This window comes from Gracilinanus agilis, chromosome 4 (assembly GCF_016433145.1).
Source record: "Gracilinanus agilis isolate LMUSP501 chromosome 4, AgileGrace, whole genome shotgun sequence".
NCBI lineage: Eukaryota > Metazoa > Chordata > Mammalia > Didelphimorphia > Didelphidae > Gracilinanus > Gracilinanus agilis.
In genome coordinates this window covers 165,284,607-165,305,113 of record NC_058133.1, presented here as the reverse complement: position 1 = coordinate 165,305,113, position 20,507 = coordinate 165,284,607, and the positions used below count along the sequence as shown (strand labels likewise).

General features: G+C 43.6%; 1 protein-coding gene across 1 annotated transcript; it reads right to left on the bottom strand.

Annotated features, from left to right (window-relative positions):
• Positions 1-3,533: 3,533 nt before the first annotated feature.
• Positions 3,534-20,032, bottom strand: MTMR4 (myotubularin related protein 4). Its single transcript, XM_044671890.1, has 18 exons — positions 19,923-20,032; positions 18,375-18,464; positions 17,497-17,613; positions 17,059-17,141; positions 15,787-15,947; positions 15,544-15,640; positions 14,848-14,961; positions 14,136-14,332; positions 13,758-13,886; positions 12,957-13,068; positions 12,300-12,495; positions 11,818-12,003; positions 11,543-11,713; positions 11,242-11,396; positions 4,561-5,977; positions 4,201-4,311; positions 3,873-3,961; positions 3,534-3,711 (listed from the first exon to the last, which is right to left on the bottom strand). The coding sequence occupies exons 1-18, from the start codon at positions 19,965-19,967 to the stop codon at positions 3,534-3,536; spliced, it is 3,648 nt and encodes a 1,215-aa protein (XP_044527825.1). The 5' UTR covers positions 19,968-20,032.
• Between the last annotated feature and the right edge of the window lie 475 nt (positions 20,033-20,507).

Genomic DNA, 20,507 nt, shown 5'->3' with positions numbered 1-20,507 from the left:
CCCCGCCGAGGCCCCCCGGAGACCGTTGGTGCGCGAGGCCCCACCGCTCCTTCAAACCCGGCCAATGGGGCCTCGAGTTCCCGCCACGCGCCGTTTTCCTCCTTCGGAGGAACGCTCTCCGCACCGTCCCCTCCCCCAGGGGGCTCTCCCCTCCCCCAAACTGCTCGGCCTAAGTGGATCGAGGTGCAGGGGGGCGGGGGGACGCTAGGGCGGCCCACGGCCTGCGGCCACCCGCCGCCCACCCCCCACGCGCTGGCCTACCTCAGCCGCTGCCAGAAACAAACCCGTTCCGTTAGGGAACCCAGCGCGACCCCCCCCCCCCATAGCGAACGGATGAGTGGCGGGAAGTTGGGGGTGGGGGGCCAGGGGTTCGTGGAGAGTTTGCAAGCAAAGCCCGCCAAGTGGAGGAGGGCCGCGCGTGGTTTAAGGGTGGGATGAAGTCCCTGGTCTGGAATTGCAGGACCTGGGTTCAATACCCTGTTATGCTACTGGCCTGCCTGGATAACCCTGGACAGGTCACTTATCCAGTTTCCAAACCTGTAAAAATAAGGAGTGGACGTGGCATTGTCTATCATCAAAGAGGAGCACAGATATCCCTTGAGGCTGCTGCCCTCATCCTCTTGGCCAACAGCTCTCAACTGAAAACAGGCTTTAAGATGGGGTTCTCCTTGGGGTACACCCATGTGCCTTTGCTCGGCTCAGTTTATTAATTTTGGTGTGGCTAAAGGCAAAGTGTGAGAGAGGTCAAATCCAAGGCATGGCAGGATGATCTTAAATACCTGAGAGAAATTCCCAAATCTATTCCTAACAGGCTTAGTTAGAAGTAACCAGAGAGAGGAAAATAGATAGGAAATAGCTTCTCAGGATCCAGGATCTTGTGGTCAGTAGCCCTACCAATGGCCAAAAGAATCTATGAGGCTTTGTGGGTCTATCAACAGAGAAGGAAATGTAGAAAAAAGGTGAGGTTGGGGGCAGCTAGGTAGATCAGTGGATAGAGCCAAGCCTACATATGCAAGGTCCTGGGTTTAAAGGTGGCCTCAGACACTTCCTAATTGTGTGTCCCTGGGTCAGTCACTTAACCCCCACTGCCTAGCCCTTCCCACTCTTCTGCCTTAGAACCAATACACAGTATTGATTCCAAGATGGAAGGTAAGAATTAAAAAAAAAAAAAAAAAAGGTGTGGTTGTTAAAAGAAGGATATGTTGCCTGGGTACTGCTCAAAGTAACAAAAGATAAGTATTCAGGCTCAGACTTAAAATCTACAACCAAAATTGCAAAGTAGTAGTAAAAAGACCCAACAAAGCAGCACTAATATAGAGATTTTATTTAAACTGTATTGAGTTTTTACAGCACATTTCATGTTTGTCACAATGCGACTAAACAGTTTGGATTTTTGGCCACATCATGTTACTTTACACCCACAAGAGCTCTGAAAGGAGTCTTTGATGAACATAGCTGAGCTGGAGGCCCCTAAGTGTCTCTCTTTAATACCATGCAGTTTAACTCACTGTATGGTACAGTCCCTCAAAACAGCCACACAGATCGGACAGATACAGTCTCCTCTTCTCATATACTGCCACAGTCTTACTTTTTTGCTAAGTTTACAAACCATGGTAAAAAGTAAAGAACTGTGCATGAGCAAAGTAAAATGTAAATGAAAAAACAGGTTAAACAATTAAAAAGCCACTCAACTTTCAATTTAAAGGATCAGAGAGTACTTCACAGAATTTTATGTATCAGACTACATACTAGATAGGGAGTGAACAGTTTATTACTTTTTCAGTGGCCTCAGAAATTTCCTACACTGGAGTCATCATTGTTTAACTCCTTCATGTAAAATGTTTTTCAAAAAACCAAAAAACCACCAACAACCCAAAATCCTCTGCTACTCTGACCTAAATATACCATTGTGTTTTCCTTGCACCCATGACATTAGCACAGGGTCAGAATAAAAACAGCATTGATACTTTTCTGTAGGAATCAAGAATAGGTCAAGACTTCTAAATTATCCTCTTCCTAAATGCAGATCCTAGTTAGTTCTCTCAAAAATGAAAAAGTAAAAAGTCTTGGGGATAAAATTCTAGGATAGAAACATAGAAACAGTCAAAGAAACTGTTATCCCAGTATTTCAAACAGGATCAGCTTAGATATAATGCCTTGTTGTATACCAGCTAGCTAAGAGTAAAGGAAGTCCAAGAGGAGCTCCAGGAAGTGGTTTTGTTATGGACCAAGGAGACTGTATCTGTCCCACCAACACAGATACTAAGGACATGGCTATATCACTGTATCTTTTGGTTAAGTGCCACTGGTACATATTACGATGAAAAAAACAGAATGTACAGTCCAAATGGACGTGCTTTTCTCTCCAAATTTTGGTATCAATGCTTTAACCTCCTCTGTTTGGGTTCCATTGTTAAGTGCACAGAAATAGACAGCAGCATTTGTTCTGAAACCCTCACATACCAAACAATATATTCCAGGAGGTAAAAACCAAACACTAAATTCTACCTTCAAGGTGTCAAGTGTTCAGGATAAAGAGCAGTATGACCCAGAGGAGGCAGTAGCCAAGGGAAGAGCAACATTGGAATTTTTTTTTTTTATGTTCATGCCAGGAAAGGATCAGGGTGTAGTTCCTGTGTTAGCACCAGGATGACTGGGAGAAGTCAGGCAAAAAAAGGGCACTGAACAAACCAGCAGACACCTCCACAAATGGATTTCTACTTTCCCCTATCTCCTCATTTTTTATCACTCATACCTCCAAGAGCTGACCACTCAATGACTGAGTCTACTGCTTTCACAGCTCAAACAACTCATCTGTGTTGGGACTGGTTATCAGGAGAGATTGGCTCTGCTCCAAAATGAAGTTTTGCTCCTTCTAGTTTCTTCTACATTTAGTATCCACCATACTGCCAGCTCATGAGCCAAGAGACAAAAACATCCAACTTCACCATTTGCCAAAGCATTCTTCAAACCAAACTCCACAGAAAGACAGAACTAATGCAGCTACACTGGAGTGCCTCTAAAGACTGAGCCTTCATGCACAGACACAGAGCACAGAGGTATGCTGTGGAGATCATCCAAGATAAGATAGGAACTCCCAGCTTGTACATTATAATCTGCTTTTTCAGGGTGGAGAGATGGGAGCTGAGTTGTCACTTGGAGTTTGGTTATAAACATGTCTCTCTATTGCTGTTTGGGGCACTTTGCACCAGGCAGTACCTTTGACATCATTATCTTATGACCCACCCACCCCCCAAGTGAAAAAAGTTGGTGTCACCTACATAACCTTAAGTCTCCAGATCTTAAGGTCTGGAGCAGGACCTTTTACACCAAGGTGAGGTTCTCACCATTACAGGACATTCTGCCAAATTGGAATTTCTCTGCTCCAGTCTGATGGTACCAAGGAGGACTTCTCAAGACAGTGTCTTCGAACTTTGTGTTCATGAGCCACACCAAGGAACCTTCAAAACTATACCTGAAGCAGATCTTTCCTTCAAACCTGTGGAAATTGGACAGGTGGTCTCTATTGGCATTCAACTAGAAGCTGTAGCAATGGGTTTCTTCAGATGTTGGCTCATGAGTTCCCTGGCACGTGACACTTGGATGTGTTCGTAACATGAGTTACAAACAAGAACTGGGTCATAGAGCTGTTGGTCAGGAATGGGCAGCTTCAAGTGGCAGCATCCAGCACAGAACACATTCCCACAATTTCTGCCAAAAGAGAAAAGGAGAACTTTGAAATGCTTATGTTCTTAAAATAAGTGATAAATGAAGAGGAAATAGGTTTCAGAGGCCATCAGTGTGGAAAGAAAAGACAAACCTTAGAAAAAATTACCTAGGAACCATTGCTGATTGAGATCAAGAGATCTTACCTGCAGTGGTGTCTCCGTTTGGCCAGCCAGAATTCACAGTCACAGTTATAGCAGTGGGATGCCATATGGTCTGGAACCCAACGAGTTACCTAACAAAAATAAAAGGAGAAATATCCAGGTTTTTTCCCCAAATGGATTTCATCAACAAAAGAAATTTCTTCCTATTTTATAAATGGCTATTATTTGTCTTACAAAATTTATAGTAACAATAGTATTTCTATAATGTAAAGTGCTTTACATATTATCTCATTCCCAAATCACTCATGCTAGTGAAAGATAGTATATCTATAATGTTGGCAAATGTGCTTGTGTAATATAGCAGTCATACCTCAGTTTCTTTCTTATCAACAGGTTCCCAGCTTGCTTCAGAAAGGCAATCCTCACTGTGATCAGAGCCAAAATCCTCTGTGTCGCTGCCATCTGACTCTTTCAAACATGTCTGAAAATGCAAAGGCACAGAAAAACTTACTCCTTAAAATTCCAAGTCATTACCTAAAACACTAAGATCATTCCATTAGCAGATGGTGACAAATGGCACACAAGAGCCATTTCCTTAATATTCTAAACACAGAAAAAAGAAAAAGCCTTGTTCTCATATATACCATGGGGAAATAGGTTGGTCCTCAGAACACGAAATGTGATGAAGTCATGCTGAGAAACTGACTGATAGAACAAAGTCACTACTTACAAAGTCATCCTCATAGTCCATGGGTGGCTCTGCTGGAGGGGCACAGCAATGACGGATATCCAGTCTCATCTGAAGTTCACGAACCTGCCTCCGTAGCAGCTCTACCTCTTGCTTGTATCCTGCTTCAATTTGCCGCAATCTATGCTGGATCACATCCGTGGGGAAGGGGAGGCCATCATCATCCAGGTAGAAAGGAGGCACCGGAGAAGAGCAAATCAGTGGAATAGGCTTTGTACTAGATACCTGTTTGGGATGACCAGATAGCCATGTCCGGCTATTTTTTCCTGCTGAACCAGTACAGTGTCCACTGGAATGCTTAGAACAAACAGGTGACTTCACACCTTCTCTCTGAGCCCACTGGCCACCAACATAGGGCCCTGACCCCCGTATCTGCTTATTGTTTGATCTCTTACTGCAACAGCCATAGGAAAGCAGATGTCTAGGGGTCTCCCCATTTGGGAGTGAAGTCACCATTCCCTGGAAACTGTCCCAGTTGGAACCCAAAAATGAAAATTCGCTTGTCTGGCTCTGTGAAACTGGCTTTCGGACCAATTCCAATGGCCTTTTGCCAAAGCGAGGATTCTCCCATAATGGCCCATTTCTAGCATTCCCTCTTTGACCAACATCTTCCTCCCAATGGGCAGGTTCTAGCCGAGTATTCAGCTGCTGCTCCTGGGTGATATTTGACACAGAGTCTGAAAGGTCTTGGCAAGGAGGACCCAGAAGTGGGTCTGGAAGAGTATGGCAGGCAATACTTGGTGGGTTATGAAAGATACCCAAACCATGGTCTGGAGCATCTCTGCAGGGCACGCCTGGCATGGGGTCTAGGGGAGTTTGTTCAAGAATGCCTTGATCAGGAGGGGAATCCTGACAGAAGGACTCCGGAAGTTTAAAGATTCCATTACATTCAGAGGAAACAACTTGGGAGAGCACACTGGCAGAACTTTTCTTCGGACTGTTTTTATGTGGATGATCCCCAACACCATCATAAGTCCTACAAGGCTTATCCAGAGCAGGAGAGCTTGTAATCGGTTCAGAGTCCTTAGTTTCTTCCAGGTCTTTGATTTCAGTATCACAGGGGTGGCTCTTTGCTTGTTGGAGTACCATGCTATTTAACAATTTGTAACTCAGGGGGCAATTTTTATGATTCTTCAAAGTATTATTGCTGAAACAGTCTTTTTGGTTGCTGGGCAGGGGATGAAGATGGCCCAGTTCCCCCATTGGCTGCTGAGGCCCTCCTGGCCCATGTTCCACTAAGGGTATATCTGTTCCTTCAGAATTACTGTGCCAGGGCTCCAGGCCTACCCTGGCCTCCTGACAATGGTTATTCAGGTTGGGATCACTAGATGTTCGAGTCAGTGCACTGCTGGTGTCACAGGCAGAAAATAGATCATCCACGGACCTTGTTTTAGGTAACCTGTGAGAACAAGGCATAAAAGCCTGTAAATCAGGAAAGAGATTCAGAACCAAAACTAAACTTTATAAGTGATTCTAGAGCCAATCAATATGAACAAAAATGAAATGAGTACCTACTAGGTTGATAACTACATGCTAAGGGGATGCAAAGAACACATGGTCCCATTGGGCTGGATTAGTGATTTCACAACTGTAGGAAGCTCCAGAGTGAGGATCTTCCTATGCCAATGTATATTGAGAATCGTCTCTACATCTATTTCTTTTTTTTTTTTAAACTCTTACCTTCCACCTTAGAATCAATACTATTTATTGGTTCCAAGGCAGAAGGGTCACACAGCTAGGAAATTTCAGAGGTCACATTTGAACCCAGGATCTCCTGTCGTTAGGCTTAACTCTTAATCCACTGAGCTACCCAGCTGCCCCCTCTATATGTATTTCTTAAGAGTGCTGCCCAAAGTATAGTACTAGGAGATGAAGTAATTTGCCCAGAATCACACAATCAGCATGCAGAAACAGAAATTGCACACAGGTCATCCTAAGGCTTAGGCCAAGCTAATTATTACCTTTATATAAATGACTTCCAAGATTGTTATTTCCAGTCTCACACTTTTTCCAATGTTCCAATCTCAAATGTCCACTAGCTTGCTTGAACAGGTTCCAAACAAGCCTATTATCATCCCACACTAAAAAACAGTTCTTTCCTGACTCCTCAATTTCTGTTAAGATCATCACCACTCTTAACCAGTTTGCCTCCAATTCCTCAACTGCAAAATGGGAATAGCAGCACCTACCTCAAAGGATGGTTGTGAGGATCAAATGAGATAATATTTGTAAAGCACTTACCACAGTGCTTGACATATAGTAGAAGCTATGTAAATGCTTATTCCCTTTCCAAGTCACCCAAGCTCAAAACCTTGAAGTCATATTTGGATGCGAGAGAATAGTCAATTAAGCTGCAAAAGTCTATAAGTATTTCCAAAATGTTTCTCACATCTATCCCCTTCTACTCATTCCCACTGTTATATTCTCACCTAGCCTACTGGAATGACTTTCTAACTGGTCTTCCAGTTTGAATTATATTGCACATAAGGGACAGGTAAGTAACATAGTGTAAAGACCACTGGGCTGGGATCCTGAAGACCTATTTCAAACTCAGCCTCAGACACTTGGTGAGCCACTTAATTTCTGCCTGCTTCAGTTTCTTCAATTATAATAGCACCTACCTCCCATGGTTGTTGTGAGGATCAAATGAGAGAATATAAAGTGCTTAGCACATAGTAGGCACTTTCAAAAATGCTTGTGTCCCAGGTTTGTGTGATAATACATGTATAACCCAGATTAAATTGCTTGCCAGCTCTGGGAGTCAGGAGGGAAGAAGGGAGGAAGACAATTTGGTCATATAACTTTGGAAAACGCATGTAGAATTTTGTTAATTAAAATTTTTTAAATTTAAATTTATAAACAATTTTAAAAATACTTGTTTCCTTGGAATGACCTCCATGTGATTCATACAACCAATTCTATTCAATTAAATACATATCAAGCACCTCTTATGCACAAAAGACTATTCTAAGTATATTTTCTATTACAAAAAATAAAAGTAACAATCGCTGCCTTCAAGGACCTTATATTCTAAAGAGAATGTGGAAGAGATTGTACATAAATAAGTGTGATACAAAGCAGGTTATGATAGACATAATAAGAAAGTCAGGCAAAGGAGAGTCAGACAAAGTACTATTCATAGTTTGTAGAAAAAGATCACTTTTATCTGTGAGGGTTATAAAGTGGCATCTGGGTTTGGCTTGGAAGACAGGCATTTCAGACAGATATAGGGAAGACAAAAATCTAAATGACACATGAGAAAGAGCATGAAGAAAAACTTTAAGAAAGGAGAGGGTAGTATAAGAGTAATGTAGTTGAATATATGAAGAAAAGTATGGAATAAGGCTGAATAGGTGGATTGGAGCCTGATGACAGAAAGCTTTGAATTCCAGGGTCAAGAGTTTGTTATAATGTATAAACAAAACTAAAAGCAAAGAAAAAAGGTAATATTCTACACCAGTGATTCCCAAAGTGGGTGCTACCGCCCCCTGGTGGGTGCTGCAGGGATCAGGGGGTCAGTGATGGCCACAGATGCATTTATCTTTCCTATTAATTGCTATGAAAATTTTTAAAAAATTAATTTCCAGGGAGCTAAGTAATATTTTTTCTGGAAAGGGGGTGGTAGGCCAAAAAAGTTTGGGAACCACTGTTCTACACCATAGGCAATATGGAAGCCACTGAAGATTTCTGAGAGTATGCTGGCATTATCAAAGCTATGCATTATGAAAATACAGGCAGTAATGTGGGGATGAACTAGAGAAAGGGTTAGATTGAGGATGTGAAGACAAGATTTTTTAAAATTACAATTATTACACTAATTTAGGCAGAAAAAAAGTAAATGGTCACAGGGTGAAGGGGGAGAAGGGGATGGACTGCAAAAGTGTTGTGGATTTAATAACCATAGGGCTTAGCAACTGGTTGGAAGTATTTTCAGAGATAGGGAAGAGTCAAGATGACTCCAAGTTTAAAAAATTCTACCTGTCCTTCAAGGCTTGTCTTAGGAGCCACCTTCAAAAAGCATATTCCTGATTCTGCTGAATTGAATAGGACCTCTTCCCTCCTCTAAACCCCAATACCATTTTGTACTTCACATATATAAGTGATAAAGGAGTTAAGAAGAAAGAAAAAGATTACCCAGTTGGATTGGTTGGGAAAGACTTCATTGAGAAAATGAAATCAGAGCTGGGCCTTAAAAGTTTAATTTAGTAGTATTTAAAGAACTAGAAAGAGAATATTTTTCAAGTAGGAAAAAAATGGCATGGAAAAAAAGACCAATTACATTTTACTTTATAGAACTAGTGTCAGTCTTCAACTCCTAAGTCTCTCCAACTGCCTATGGAATATCTCTGTGTGGCTGTCCTCTCATCACCTCATCTGAAACACATTCTTTGTCACCAAAAGTTAGCTTTTTAACATGACTTTAGTAGATGTCCTAACAATTTCCTAGGGACCTAGTTTTCAAACCTACAAAATCATTAGTTCTTCCTCTTCTCATCCCTATTCCCATTCTATTTCACATCAAATCCTTCTGGTAAATCCCTCAATGTCTCTTAAATCTGACCCTTCTTTTCCACAGGAAATACTCTAAATACAGGCTTCACACATGCATTTCTAAAATGGCCTTCTAGCTGATCTCCTTAACTTTGACTTAACATTATCAAATTGGTCTTCCTAAAACATCATGTTCATATCAACCCCATACTTAAGAATCTATAATGGCTTCTTCTTGATTACTAAATCAAATCCATAATAATCAGACTGGTACTTGACATGTTTCATTCATTAGATTGTTTTACTTTTTCCCATCACAGCCCCTTTCCTCTTGTCAGCCAAATCTCCTTACTATTCTCCACTTCTACTAATGGCCTAGGTTATGACTAATGCTCAAAATACCTTTTCTGACTAATCACCTCCCACAGTTCTCTCCTTGCTTTTAATTTCTAGAAGTATTCTTTATACATGGAGTATGTAACATTCCAACACTCTTACAAGTTTATCTTTAGAATCTCAATACCTAGATCTCTGAAAAGAACTATATCATTTACTTCAGAATCACAGAATGTTGGTATTGGAAGCAGCCACAGTAGCTCTCTAATCCAACCCAAAGAGAGGTCAAAGAGTCACAGAATTTGAGTTGGAAAACACCTCTGAAGCCAGCTGGGTGGCAAAGTAGATGAAGCACTAGGCCTGGGCTCAGGAAGACCTGAGTTCAAATTCTGTCTCAGACACTTACTAGGTGTATGATTCTGATAAGTCACTTAATCTCTTTGCCTCAGTTTCCTCGTCTCTAAAATGAGAATAATAATAGCACCTACCTCACAGGCTTGCTGGGAGGATCAAACAATAATTATAAAGTACTTTACACAGTATTTGGCACATAGAAAACACTATATAAATATTAGCTATTAGATATTATTTTTATCTAGTACAACTTCTCTCTGCCCAAAAGTCCCCTCTATAGTATAAATAACATCTGGTTATCTGGCCCTTGCTTAAAGGCTTCCAGTGAAGAGGAATCCACTCTCTCCTCCATTCCATGCCATTTATGGATAGCTATCCTTATCAGGATATTTTTCCTGACATCAGGCTCAAATCTGCCTCTTTGCACCTTTCACCCATTGCTCCCAGTTCTGTCTTCAGAGGCCACACAAAAGGAATCTAATTGCCATTCCACTTCTAGGCCCTTGAAAATACCTGTCTTTTCCCTAACTTATACGTTTCTTCAACCAATCTTCATATGACAGAATCTCATATACCTATATCCTCTTCACAGCTCTTCTAGCAGGACATAATATTGAGTACAAGTCAAAAGCCAAAAACAAACAAACAAACAAAACCCACAATAAGCACTTACTGAATTAAAAGGAAAACTTGTGAGAACTTCTTTTGTTTGTTTTTTAGGTTTAAAGGCCTAAAAGCTTCTCAGAACAAGGAGACCATTCTAATTTACTTCAAAGACCAATGACTTCATCAATCTGGGGACTCTTCCCACCCCACCCCCCATCAATGTAGATCAAAATGCTCCTTCTCCCCTGCTCTAGGGAGGTCTTCATGAGTTGATACAGCTAACCATCTGGTAATGAACTTCTCCAAAACTCAGCTAGGCTAATCTTCAGACAAAAGAAAAATAGTTTGTCACCTAGAACATGTTTGAAGCTTGATAAGGCCAATCCAATTTAGTGCTATGCTAGAACAGCCCTTCAGAGTGCAGGAACTTCACCACATCATAGTAAGTTATTAGAATAAGATTTCGGGTAAATAGAAATTTATCAACTTAAACATCTCCTTCTGGTGAACATGTCAAGACCACCCACATAGGGAAATTCAATTCCACAGACAATCAGGTCCTTCTGATGCTGGAGCACATGCCAAAAGCTCTAACAAAGACTTCCTCCATCTAACTACAAAAAAGCAATTATTGCCATGCCATCATATCCCCTTCAGTTACTTAGGGCTCCTCACCCTCCTTGATATGTCACAAAATTAGGGTAGCTCCAGGAAAGATTGTACTTTGAGAAAAGACCTCAAGAAAATGCAAAATGCACCCTGAACTAGCTATGTGCCAAAGCAAGTCTTTTGCCCAATTTCAAAGACTTGTTCTAAATATATCGAGAAAGACCTACATTTAGCCAAGGAGGGGGAAGGGAAGAAGGTTTCTCTTACCTGTCCAGAGATCGGCCAGTGAATTCCTGACTCTGAGATACTGGAGGAAGGTAAAGGTCCATGCTATCTTCCCCAAGGGTACATGGAGATGATGCTGGAAGGTACACAGCTGTCCAAAGATGTAGGGCCCGCACGTGACACACAGGATGGAGGACCTGGGAGGCAGCATAATATATTATTCAGTCACTTAAAATGATTCTCCAATATGCCTGCCCTTCCTTCTCTCCCAGACACTCAGTGCTGCTTCTGCCACCACCAAACCCTGCCAGCTCCCACTGCCAGAGGAAGTACCCAAGCTCACCAGCTCTGAACCCGGAACATAAAGAAAGTTGTGGAAATTCTTGTTGCCTGCTCGGAGAAGGGACCACACAGAACAGGTCCTCTTATAAATGTTGCGCATCTCTCGCTCCCATGGGTTGTTGGCCAGGAATGTACCATAGAGACAGGAGTATGTGTGCTGTACTAGTTTTACCTAAAGAACCAAAACAACGCATCACATCTTGAAGAACTGACTCTTTGTCTCAGCCCTTTGTCAGGCCCCAAACTCCCCAATTAAAGAGAGATCTTCCAACTTACCAAGAAGGCTTCATTAAATTCAAAAAGACAAGGGAACTGCTTAAGCAGCTGATGAACTGAATCGAGCCACTGGAGAAACACTGGACACTGTTCATTCTGATCCTCTGCATTCTCTTGGTGACCACACCGATCACCAAATTTGTGACCAAAGTCCAGCCAGTCAGACTCCACCAACACTTGGAAGCCCTGTGAAGAGAGCAAACATCCTAAGGTTTGTGATCCTTCAAGGAAGATTAAACAGAGCCCCTAGGATATTCTGTGGGAAAGGTCCAAAAGCAGGACTCATTTAGAATCAATCAATCAAGTGTTTAGAGTAAAGTGAGAGGTCTTATCTTAAAAGAGATTCTAAAGTATTCAGCCTAGCATATGCATTGGCCCCAGGCTTTCTATGGGAGTATTTCAAGTTTAGACCCTCAGTTTCCATAGTCCTCACCCCAAGACATTCCTTCTTCCCTCTCCTCTTCCCCAGCCACCATCTGTACCTCCAAAGTCCTATAGTAGGGATCCAAGAGGATCTTTGCCAGGGCTACAATCTGGGGAGTACGGTCCCAGCCATCTGAACAATGCACCAGAACTGGCCGGCCCTCCCGATCCACCGTGTTTGACACCAACACTGCTGCCTTCAACATCACTGACAAGTGTTGCAGCCATTTGGTGCTCTCCAATGCCGACAGCCAACTATTTAGATGAAGATAGCAAAACTTGTTACTGAGATTCCTAAATCCCTGGAAGATTCCCTATCATTGCACATGAAGCCATACCCAACAACTCCCCAGGGGATACAGAAACCAAAAGACACACCATTGGAGAAGGAGCCACAAGGCATTTCTTCTATGAGGAATACACACTTCAACCACTCCCTCTTGCTAAGTTTTCTGTTATCTAAAGAACTAATAAATCTAAGAAGTTGGCTCTTATACCCTTCACATCTCAAGCCAAACTAGTTAGCAAAGAAATAGAACTAAAGTGGCCAGGATTGACTCATAGTAAATTGAGAGTACAGTTATGCCCAGAACAAAGCCCACCACTACTCATGATCCAATCTAAAACTAAATTTCAGTTCACTTTATTCCCCAGGAAAAAGATATAAGGGATGAGATATGGCCTGCATCAGGATCAGAACAGCAAGGAGCACCTACTTGCTAGGGTCTGGCATCTGACTGCAGACAGCTCGGAGGTACTGGAAGCTGTTCCGAATGGAATGGATATTGGCCATTCCCATGAACACCACTTCACAGTTGGGATAGTACTCTGCATAAGAGAGAAGAGGCATTAAGCGCCAGGCCAGAATAAGGTGCCCAGGTAATGAAGGGAGTGGAAACTATGCTGTATGAGAATCAGCAGAAAGATATGTCCACGTTTAGCCTAGAGAAAAGAACACTTAGGAAGGAGACATGATGGGTCTCTTCATATCCTTGAAAGGCTGCCAGAAGGAAGGGAGACTAGACTTATTTTGCTTAGCTCCAAATGGAAGAATTAAGAACTAAGGATGAAAACTGGCAAGAGATAGATTTCAAGTCACTAAAAACAAAAATACTTAACAATTAGTTTTCCAAAAGTAAAATGGGTTTCTGGGGACAGGGAGAAAGAGTCAGCTTGCCTATCAAAGGAGGTCTCCAAGCAGAGTCTAGGAGACGACTTGTTGAGAATATTGTAGAAATAACTCTTATTCAGATAGGAGTTTCTCTAGACAGCCTCTGGGGTTCCTTCTAACTCTTGAGATTTTGTGATTCTAAACAGGAAAACAGAAGCAGGAGATGCCTCTTGCCCCTACTTCTACACCCGCCTGGCAAAACTGGGGCCTCAGATGGAGGACTGGATATTCTTATAAACTGAACTACCTTTGCCTCTCTAAACAAACACAGTGCCTAAGAGTATACGGCCAAAGCAGATGAGAAAAAGTAAGTTGTGTCAAGTACAAGGGAACAGATGGTTGGTACCTTCACATTCACAGCCTCCACCTTTGGCCCGGTTGGCCACTGCCGCTGTGTAAGATCGAGCATCTAAGATGAGCAGTTTCTGAGGAGCTCCAGTGCTCTCTACCCCAGAGCATGCTGTAAGAGAGGAATCTAAAACAACACATGGGGAAAGAATACCCAAGGAAGTAAGGTCAGAAACAAGTGTCCCAATTTTCTCTTGTTCCTATGGCACTCTCCCTCTCCCTCCATATATGTATATATTTATATATATATAGTTATTAAAATATATGTATGTATATATTTTGATAACTCCCTCCTCCCACTCCCATATCTGTTTAACTCCCTGGGAATTAGGTTTAAGGAAAAGCATGCCCCTCAGTAGTAAGTGCCACATCTTACCAAAGTCAGCATCACATGTTTCACTTCCCTCACTGTTCCCATTGAAGGGGACACCCCCAGGGGCCCTCACCCCAGGATCTAGGGCACAGGCTTTGGCAATAGACGTAACCAGGTACTCATCATCAGCATTGCGCCAACCCCACCAGCTGATCTCTGGCTGGCTGCAGCGGGCAATCGCAGCCCCATTGCGCAAGTGCCTAGGAAGAAGAACATTGTCAAGCTGCTTCCAAACATAGAAAAGACAGAAATCTGTCCCAGGAACCTCAGGGGCACCAGAGAAGCCAACCCAGAGCCAGAGAGGAACAAACGTTAAAAGGTTCTGAATGTAAGAGATGACCCTGATTCCATAAGATTTGTATAGCATGTAACCTGTTAGACACACAAAGCAGAGAAGGCTGTACCAAGAATTCCAAACCTGCCAGTTCCTGCTTATCTGCCTGTCAGTATCCAATATAAAAGCAAATGTTTACATTTTTTTAAAAGCTGACTGAGTTCCCTATAAAGATAATTTTTGGAAGAATGAATCTCCTTCTGAAATATAGAACAGAATAGAGTCTAGGGATGTTGACACCTCATCCGTCAAGCAAACACCTTCATAAAGATGGCTAATGACTGAGCTGTCCATAGACAAAAGTGGAAACTTTCTCCTTCTGAAAGAAAATGGCCTCTGAAATCAACCCTTACTACATGTACACAAGTACCATTTCCTTACCTATACACCACAACAGGGATCCGCTTCCACGAACGGAAAGAAGCCACATTCTCCAGTTCCTTATCTGTGATCCACACGGGAACCAACAATTTCTGGGGATAACTAGGACACAACCTGAAGAGAAGCCAAAGAAAGCACTTGAATTGGGGTTAGGAAATAGAGAAACACAAGACTGTAAGTCTAAAGTTAAGAGGATATGGCATATTAGATAGAGCACTGGACTTGGGAGTCAGCAAGACCTAGGTTTGAATCCCACCTGAAATACTTACTAGCTGTGTGACACTGTGTGATGATTCAGTGGTCTCTGAGATCCCTGCCAGTTCTAAATCTAGGATCCTATTATCAGAGAGGTCACCTCCTTATTTTTACAGATAAGAAAACCCAGGCATAGAGAAATTTTAAATGACTTATCCAAGGCCACATAGGGAGCAAGTGACAAAGCAAGAATTCAAACTCAGGCTCTGTGATTCCATGTTGAATGCTCTTCCCCCTCTGCCACACTATTTTCCCTTGAGAATGACACTCCATAAGTGATAGTAGACATCTCCCTTCCTCAACCCCACCATTTTTCCCCCCCATTATCACACTATCTATAATGATTAATTAAGGAGAGTTCCAAAGGGGATCAGTCATGTGGGTGGAGACTAGGGGGAGGCCAGAACCTCTCCTGCTGCTTTCCTTCCCTCTTGCCCTCACTTGTAGTTGCTGTTGATGTGAGAGACTCTCCAGACGTTGTGCAGGTCAAACCCCATCCTGACCAGCTCTGCCTCCTGCCGGCATCGTACATGCTCTCCTACAAAAACACACACAGACCATCAGTACTCAAAAGGAATTGTGTTCTCTGGGGTGGGGAGGGGGAAAAGAATCAGATCACCACAGAGTAGGATGACTAAAGGAAAGGGGCTCTAAGGATTGCACACAAGGTAAGCACCAACTCACCTGGCTGGCAAAGGTGGGTGTGCTGCTCCTCCTCGGTCAAACCCAGGCACCAGGCATGATAGGCAAAGGCAAAAAGGTCCTCAGGTTTGGCAGGTCTTGCTGTGGCTCGGCTCAACCTTGACAACCACTCTTGGCACTGCTTGAAAGTAGAAAAGTGGCACCTGCCATGCAAAGAGCCATAGGTCTGGATAAGGCAAGGGGTAATAATCCATGGGGGAGGGGGTGGTTTGGAGGCTAGAAAAGAAATAGGAACATGGAAGGCTGAAATGTTAATATATGAATCCAAAGGGAGCTGGTTAGTCTGTGTGAGTCAGGGTAGATACACCAGAGGTAGGAGTCTGGTCATCAGGCCTAGATGACTTCAATGTCTGCTTCCAGGGTCGCTGTTTTATCTCCTATGCTTTCCCTCTCATCCTGGAGAATTTCTTAATTCTTCTTTCTGAGGTCCATTTTTCATACAATAGCCCTTGGTTGGTTGTCTCATGAAATCTAAACTCTTCTGATTATTTTTCTTCTTCCCTTACCTCCTGCTTTTTTCTTCTGAATTTAACTTTTCCAACTGTCTCTCAAAGCCCTCTTTGAAATCAAGTCACGATGCTATCCAATCTTATTTCCCTACCTTTTCAAAGATCCTCACCATTCTCCCAAATATGCCACAGACATCCTTGCCCCTGATTCTTTGCTCCTCCATCAGAAGGCTACTCAACCCATTAGGGCTCAATTCAAATACGACTTCCTCCAGGAAACTTTCATTTATTTCATCCCATTCCATTATCATCAAGAGAATCACTCCACTGAGGTCCCCCTTCTCAAAATTCCTCAAGCACCACACAGTTTAACATATAAAATAATAAGAAAATAGATAAATGCCAGTTTTGCATCTCCAATTAAAATATAAACTCCTTAAAATCAGAAACCATATCTTATTCTTCATCTGTAGACTCCCTGGCCCCTAGCAAGTGCTCAGCAAACACCTATTGCTTGATTAATGGAGTTACCCAGCAAGGCGTTTGAGGAAGAAAAAACACATAACAATTCATGACTTTATAACTGGAAAGCCCCATACAAATGAGGCAATTAAAACAGCTCCTTGAGAAAAGGTACTGCTTTATTTTTGTCCTTGAATACCTAGAATTAGTAGATAATTGATAAATGTTTGATGAATTGAATTGGGTTTTGATTCAGGAAAAGACCTCTTGGCAGCAGATAAGTCCAGCAAGGCTGAGGACAGGAGGGACAGAGCAAGATGCCCAAGAGCTATACCACCCTCACCTCACCACCTTGGAGTCCTTGCAGGCAATGTGCAACTGAAACATGTCCCGGCTTTCCACACTGTCAATCATCCTCAAGGGCACCTAGAAGGGAAGAAAAGTAGGAAGACTGACTTCAGGACCCAATTCCACAAAACTTAGTCCTCATCTCCCTCAACAGTAGGTACAGAATGCCCAAACAATAGGCTAGGAAAAGGAAGGTCCAGCCTATAGTTGAGGCAATGAAGCAGGAGCCCAAAGAGAAATGGACGAGAACCCCAAATAATTTTCTTTTGAAAGTGGAAAAGCAGCACCTGACATGCAAGGAGCCACAGGTCTGGATGAGGCAAGGGATAATCCAAAAGAGTTTGGAATCTGAGAAGGCCCTACTCCACCCCATAGCCACCCAAACCCAATCTGTTCTTGTTCCCCAGGGGTGAAGAACCAGAAAGGAACTCACATTAATGACCGAGTCTTTGAACTTGATGTGTAACCGGTAGTTGGAGATGGCAATAAGGGCATCAGCTGCTCGGCCTAGGAACTCTACCCCCTCCCCCTGTAGCACTGTGAAGGGCACCTGCCAAAAACCAAACCCAAGAGTTAGAGCTAAGCCTGTTCCTAAATACCACAGCCCCCCTATACACATACACATACACATACACATACATACACACACACACTCTCTCTCTCTCTCTCTCTCTCTCTCTCTCTCTCTCTCTCTCTCTCCCCCCCACCGGGGTTCCCCATGGAGGAGCTAGCCAACACAAGGGAAGTAAGTCCTCTCCATGGTAACTTATACTAGGCAACTGCTGCCCTGCAGAGAGTTGTCCCTCCCCTCCCTAGAGCCAAAAGTTCCACAATCAAGTAAGACTTCCCTCCCTGCTGGCCTGTTTTGGGGGCAGATAACAATGAACGAGACCAAACAAATCTCTTCCCTGGCTCAGATTTATTTCAGTGACCTCGGAAACCATCTAGTCCAACTCCTTTATTCTACAGATGGGAAACCTAAGGTCTAGAGAGGGAAGTGACTTCCCCAAGGTCATGAGGCAGGAAGTAGAAGAGCAATGACTGGAAGCCAGGTCCTGGCTCTAAAACCAGGCTCTTTCCACCAAAATCTACTATGCTGCCTCCTCTCCCTAATGAGACTACCAAGTAGGCCATAAATCAAAAGCTACAGAATTTCTGCACTGGAAATAAAGTTTTAGAGATGATCTGGTCCTAAGCTCCATACTCTGCAAATGAAAAGAGTTCCCATCCCAAACTATGGCAAAAGAACCAAGGTCTCCTGTCTCTTGATCCAAGATCCTTTTCTGGGTATCTCAGCTTACAAACTCTTACCTGCAGATTTTCTTCTTCCTTCACTAGCTCCTTGGGGGGAAACAGATCCTTGGCTTGGATATACTCCAGGCTGGGGGGCCCCTCCTCACCCTGTAAAGGAAACCACAAACCTGAGTTACTAGGGTCCTATCCTCAAAGGTCTTACTGGCCCATGAGGTCACCCCACCCAGAAACAATATTCAGGTGAGGAACTCCACATGGGGAACCAAGTCTTGGCTGATGGAAGAGAGCACAATAGCTCATGGTTAATGAGCAAGTCTAGGGGGAAAAGTTAGAATGAGAAGTTGATAAGAAATTGAAATCTAGGCTCCTAGGTAAGGGGCTCTCAAAAAGAACAGAAATTTTCAAAAAAAAGGCAAAGGAAGGCTATCACAAGATATAATAAGAGAATAAGAAATGAGGACAAGGAAATATCACAAAGAAGAGAATCTCAAGAATTAAAGAATCAAGAGAATTCAATCACAACTGATTTTGAGAGAAGAATCATGAAGAAAAAGAGCCTGGATCCTGAGAAAATGTGATAAATGAAAGAAGCAAAGATGGAGTGGGGCAGAGAACCTAGTCCTATGCTTCCAGAAGGCCTTAGTAGATGTTTTCTAATTATATTGCATCAAAGGTATGTTTGGAGAGATGGGGGTAGGGAGTGGGGAAGCTGGCTGGCCTGTTTTCTTTGTTGGGGCTCAGAGTACAAACAGATCCCCATCCCCTGACAAGCAACCAGCCCTGAAGCCTATTCTCAAGGAGAATTCTGGGGGAATATCCCAATATGAACAGAAGATGTTCTCCCCCAACTCCAACAAGATGAGGAGAGATCTCTAATCAGGATGGGCTAGGAGACACAAGGACGGCCAGGGGAAGATCTCAGAAACATTTATCAGGGTCTGGAGTATTTTGAAAGAAGATTGGGGAAAAGAGGAAGTAGAATAATCAGGAGAGAGGGAGGGAACTATTAAATGATACAGACAGAAGGAGATAGGAGGCTTAAGCAAGGGGGAAAGAAGGAAAAAAGTAAGGCAGCTAGCCATCCTATCTGGGGGACAATCAAGGGGAAAAGACTATCATGTCAGAAGAGATATAGTTTTTGAGAGATGGAGGGGAAGGGACTGAAAAGTGGAAGATGGCTCACAAATATCCTAGTCATGAGTACTAGGATGTACAAAATAGGCAGTCAAACAAGCAAGGATATACTGCCTAGAACTAGGGGAAAAGTAAGGGATGAGAAGGGTAAGAAATGGTACCCCCTGCAGGGCGGGGCCTAGAGCTCTGCAGTCAAGGGCAGTGGCTGCAAGAAGAGCCAATAAATCTTTATCCTTAGTCTGCGGCAGTCTCTGACACCAATATATTAAGGTGGGCTCCAGGAAATAAAGAGTTAGGCCTAGCCTAACACTCCCCCACCCCCCACCCCAAAGGTCATTAGGTTAGGCCCAGGAGCTTGAGAAGGGTACTAGGAACCAACATGCTATAAGTGTCCATGGCTAATGACTGAGATAGGAAGGGGATCCAGCAGGGAAGAGAAACCCCAGTATCCCAGGCCTAGCCAGCACTTACAAAGCAGCTGAGCATTGAACAGGAGACTCGGGCAGTCAGGCTCATGGTCGCAGGCAGCTGGGGCCAGTGTGCATCTCCCCGAAGCCTTAGCCGCTACCCTTCCACCAGCCTGGGGCACCCCCAGCATCCCGGCTACAGGGCCCGCCAGGTACAGCAACGCAGCAGCAGCAAGGGCAACAGCAGCAACAGCAGCGCAGCAAGGGAGCGCCAAGCTTGGGGCCTCCCCTTCCTTCCTTCTCCTCCCTCCCCTTCTCTCCACAATGGAGTAGGCCCCAGCTCCGCCCTCCAAGCTAAGTAAGGAAGGGAGGAAGGAAGCAGGCGGAGCCTCGATGCTGCTCTGCAGCTGGCCCCATAGGGCTGCCTGCAGCCTCCCCCTCCCCCAGAGCAGAATCAGGCTCCACCCCTCGGCCCCACAGGGTCCACGACCGACGCCGTCTATCACTAGGGACATCTCCAGGGCTGATGGAGCCCAGGGGTAGAGGGCATCATTACAACTGTCATGGGAAGGGGAAAAGCCAACAACCTCTTCAGTTCAGAGAAACTCCCACTCAAGTATCTGCCCTGCTTTCCCCTGCTCCCTGCCAA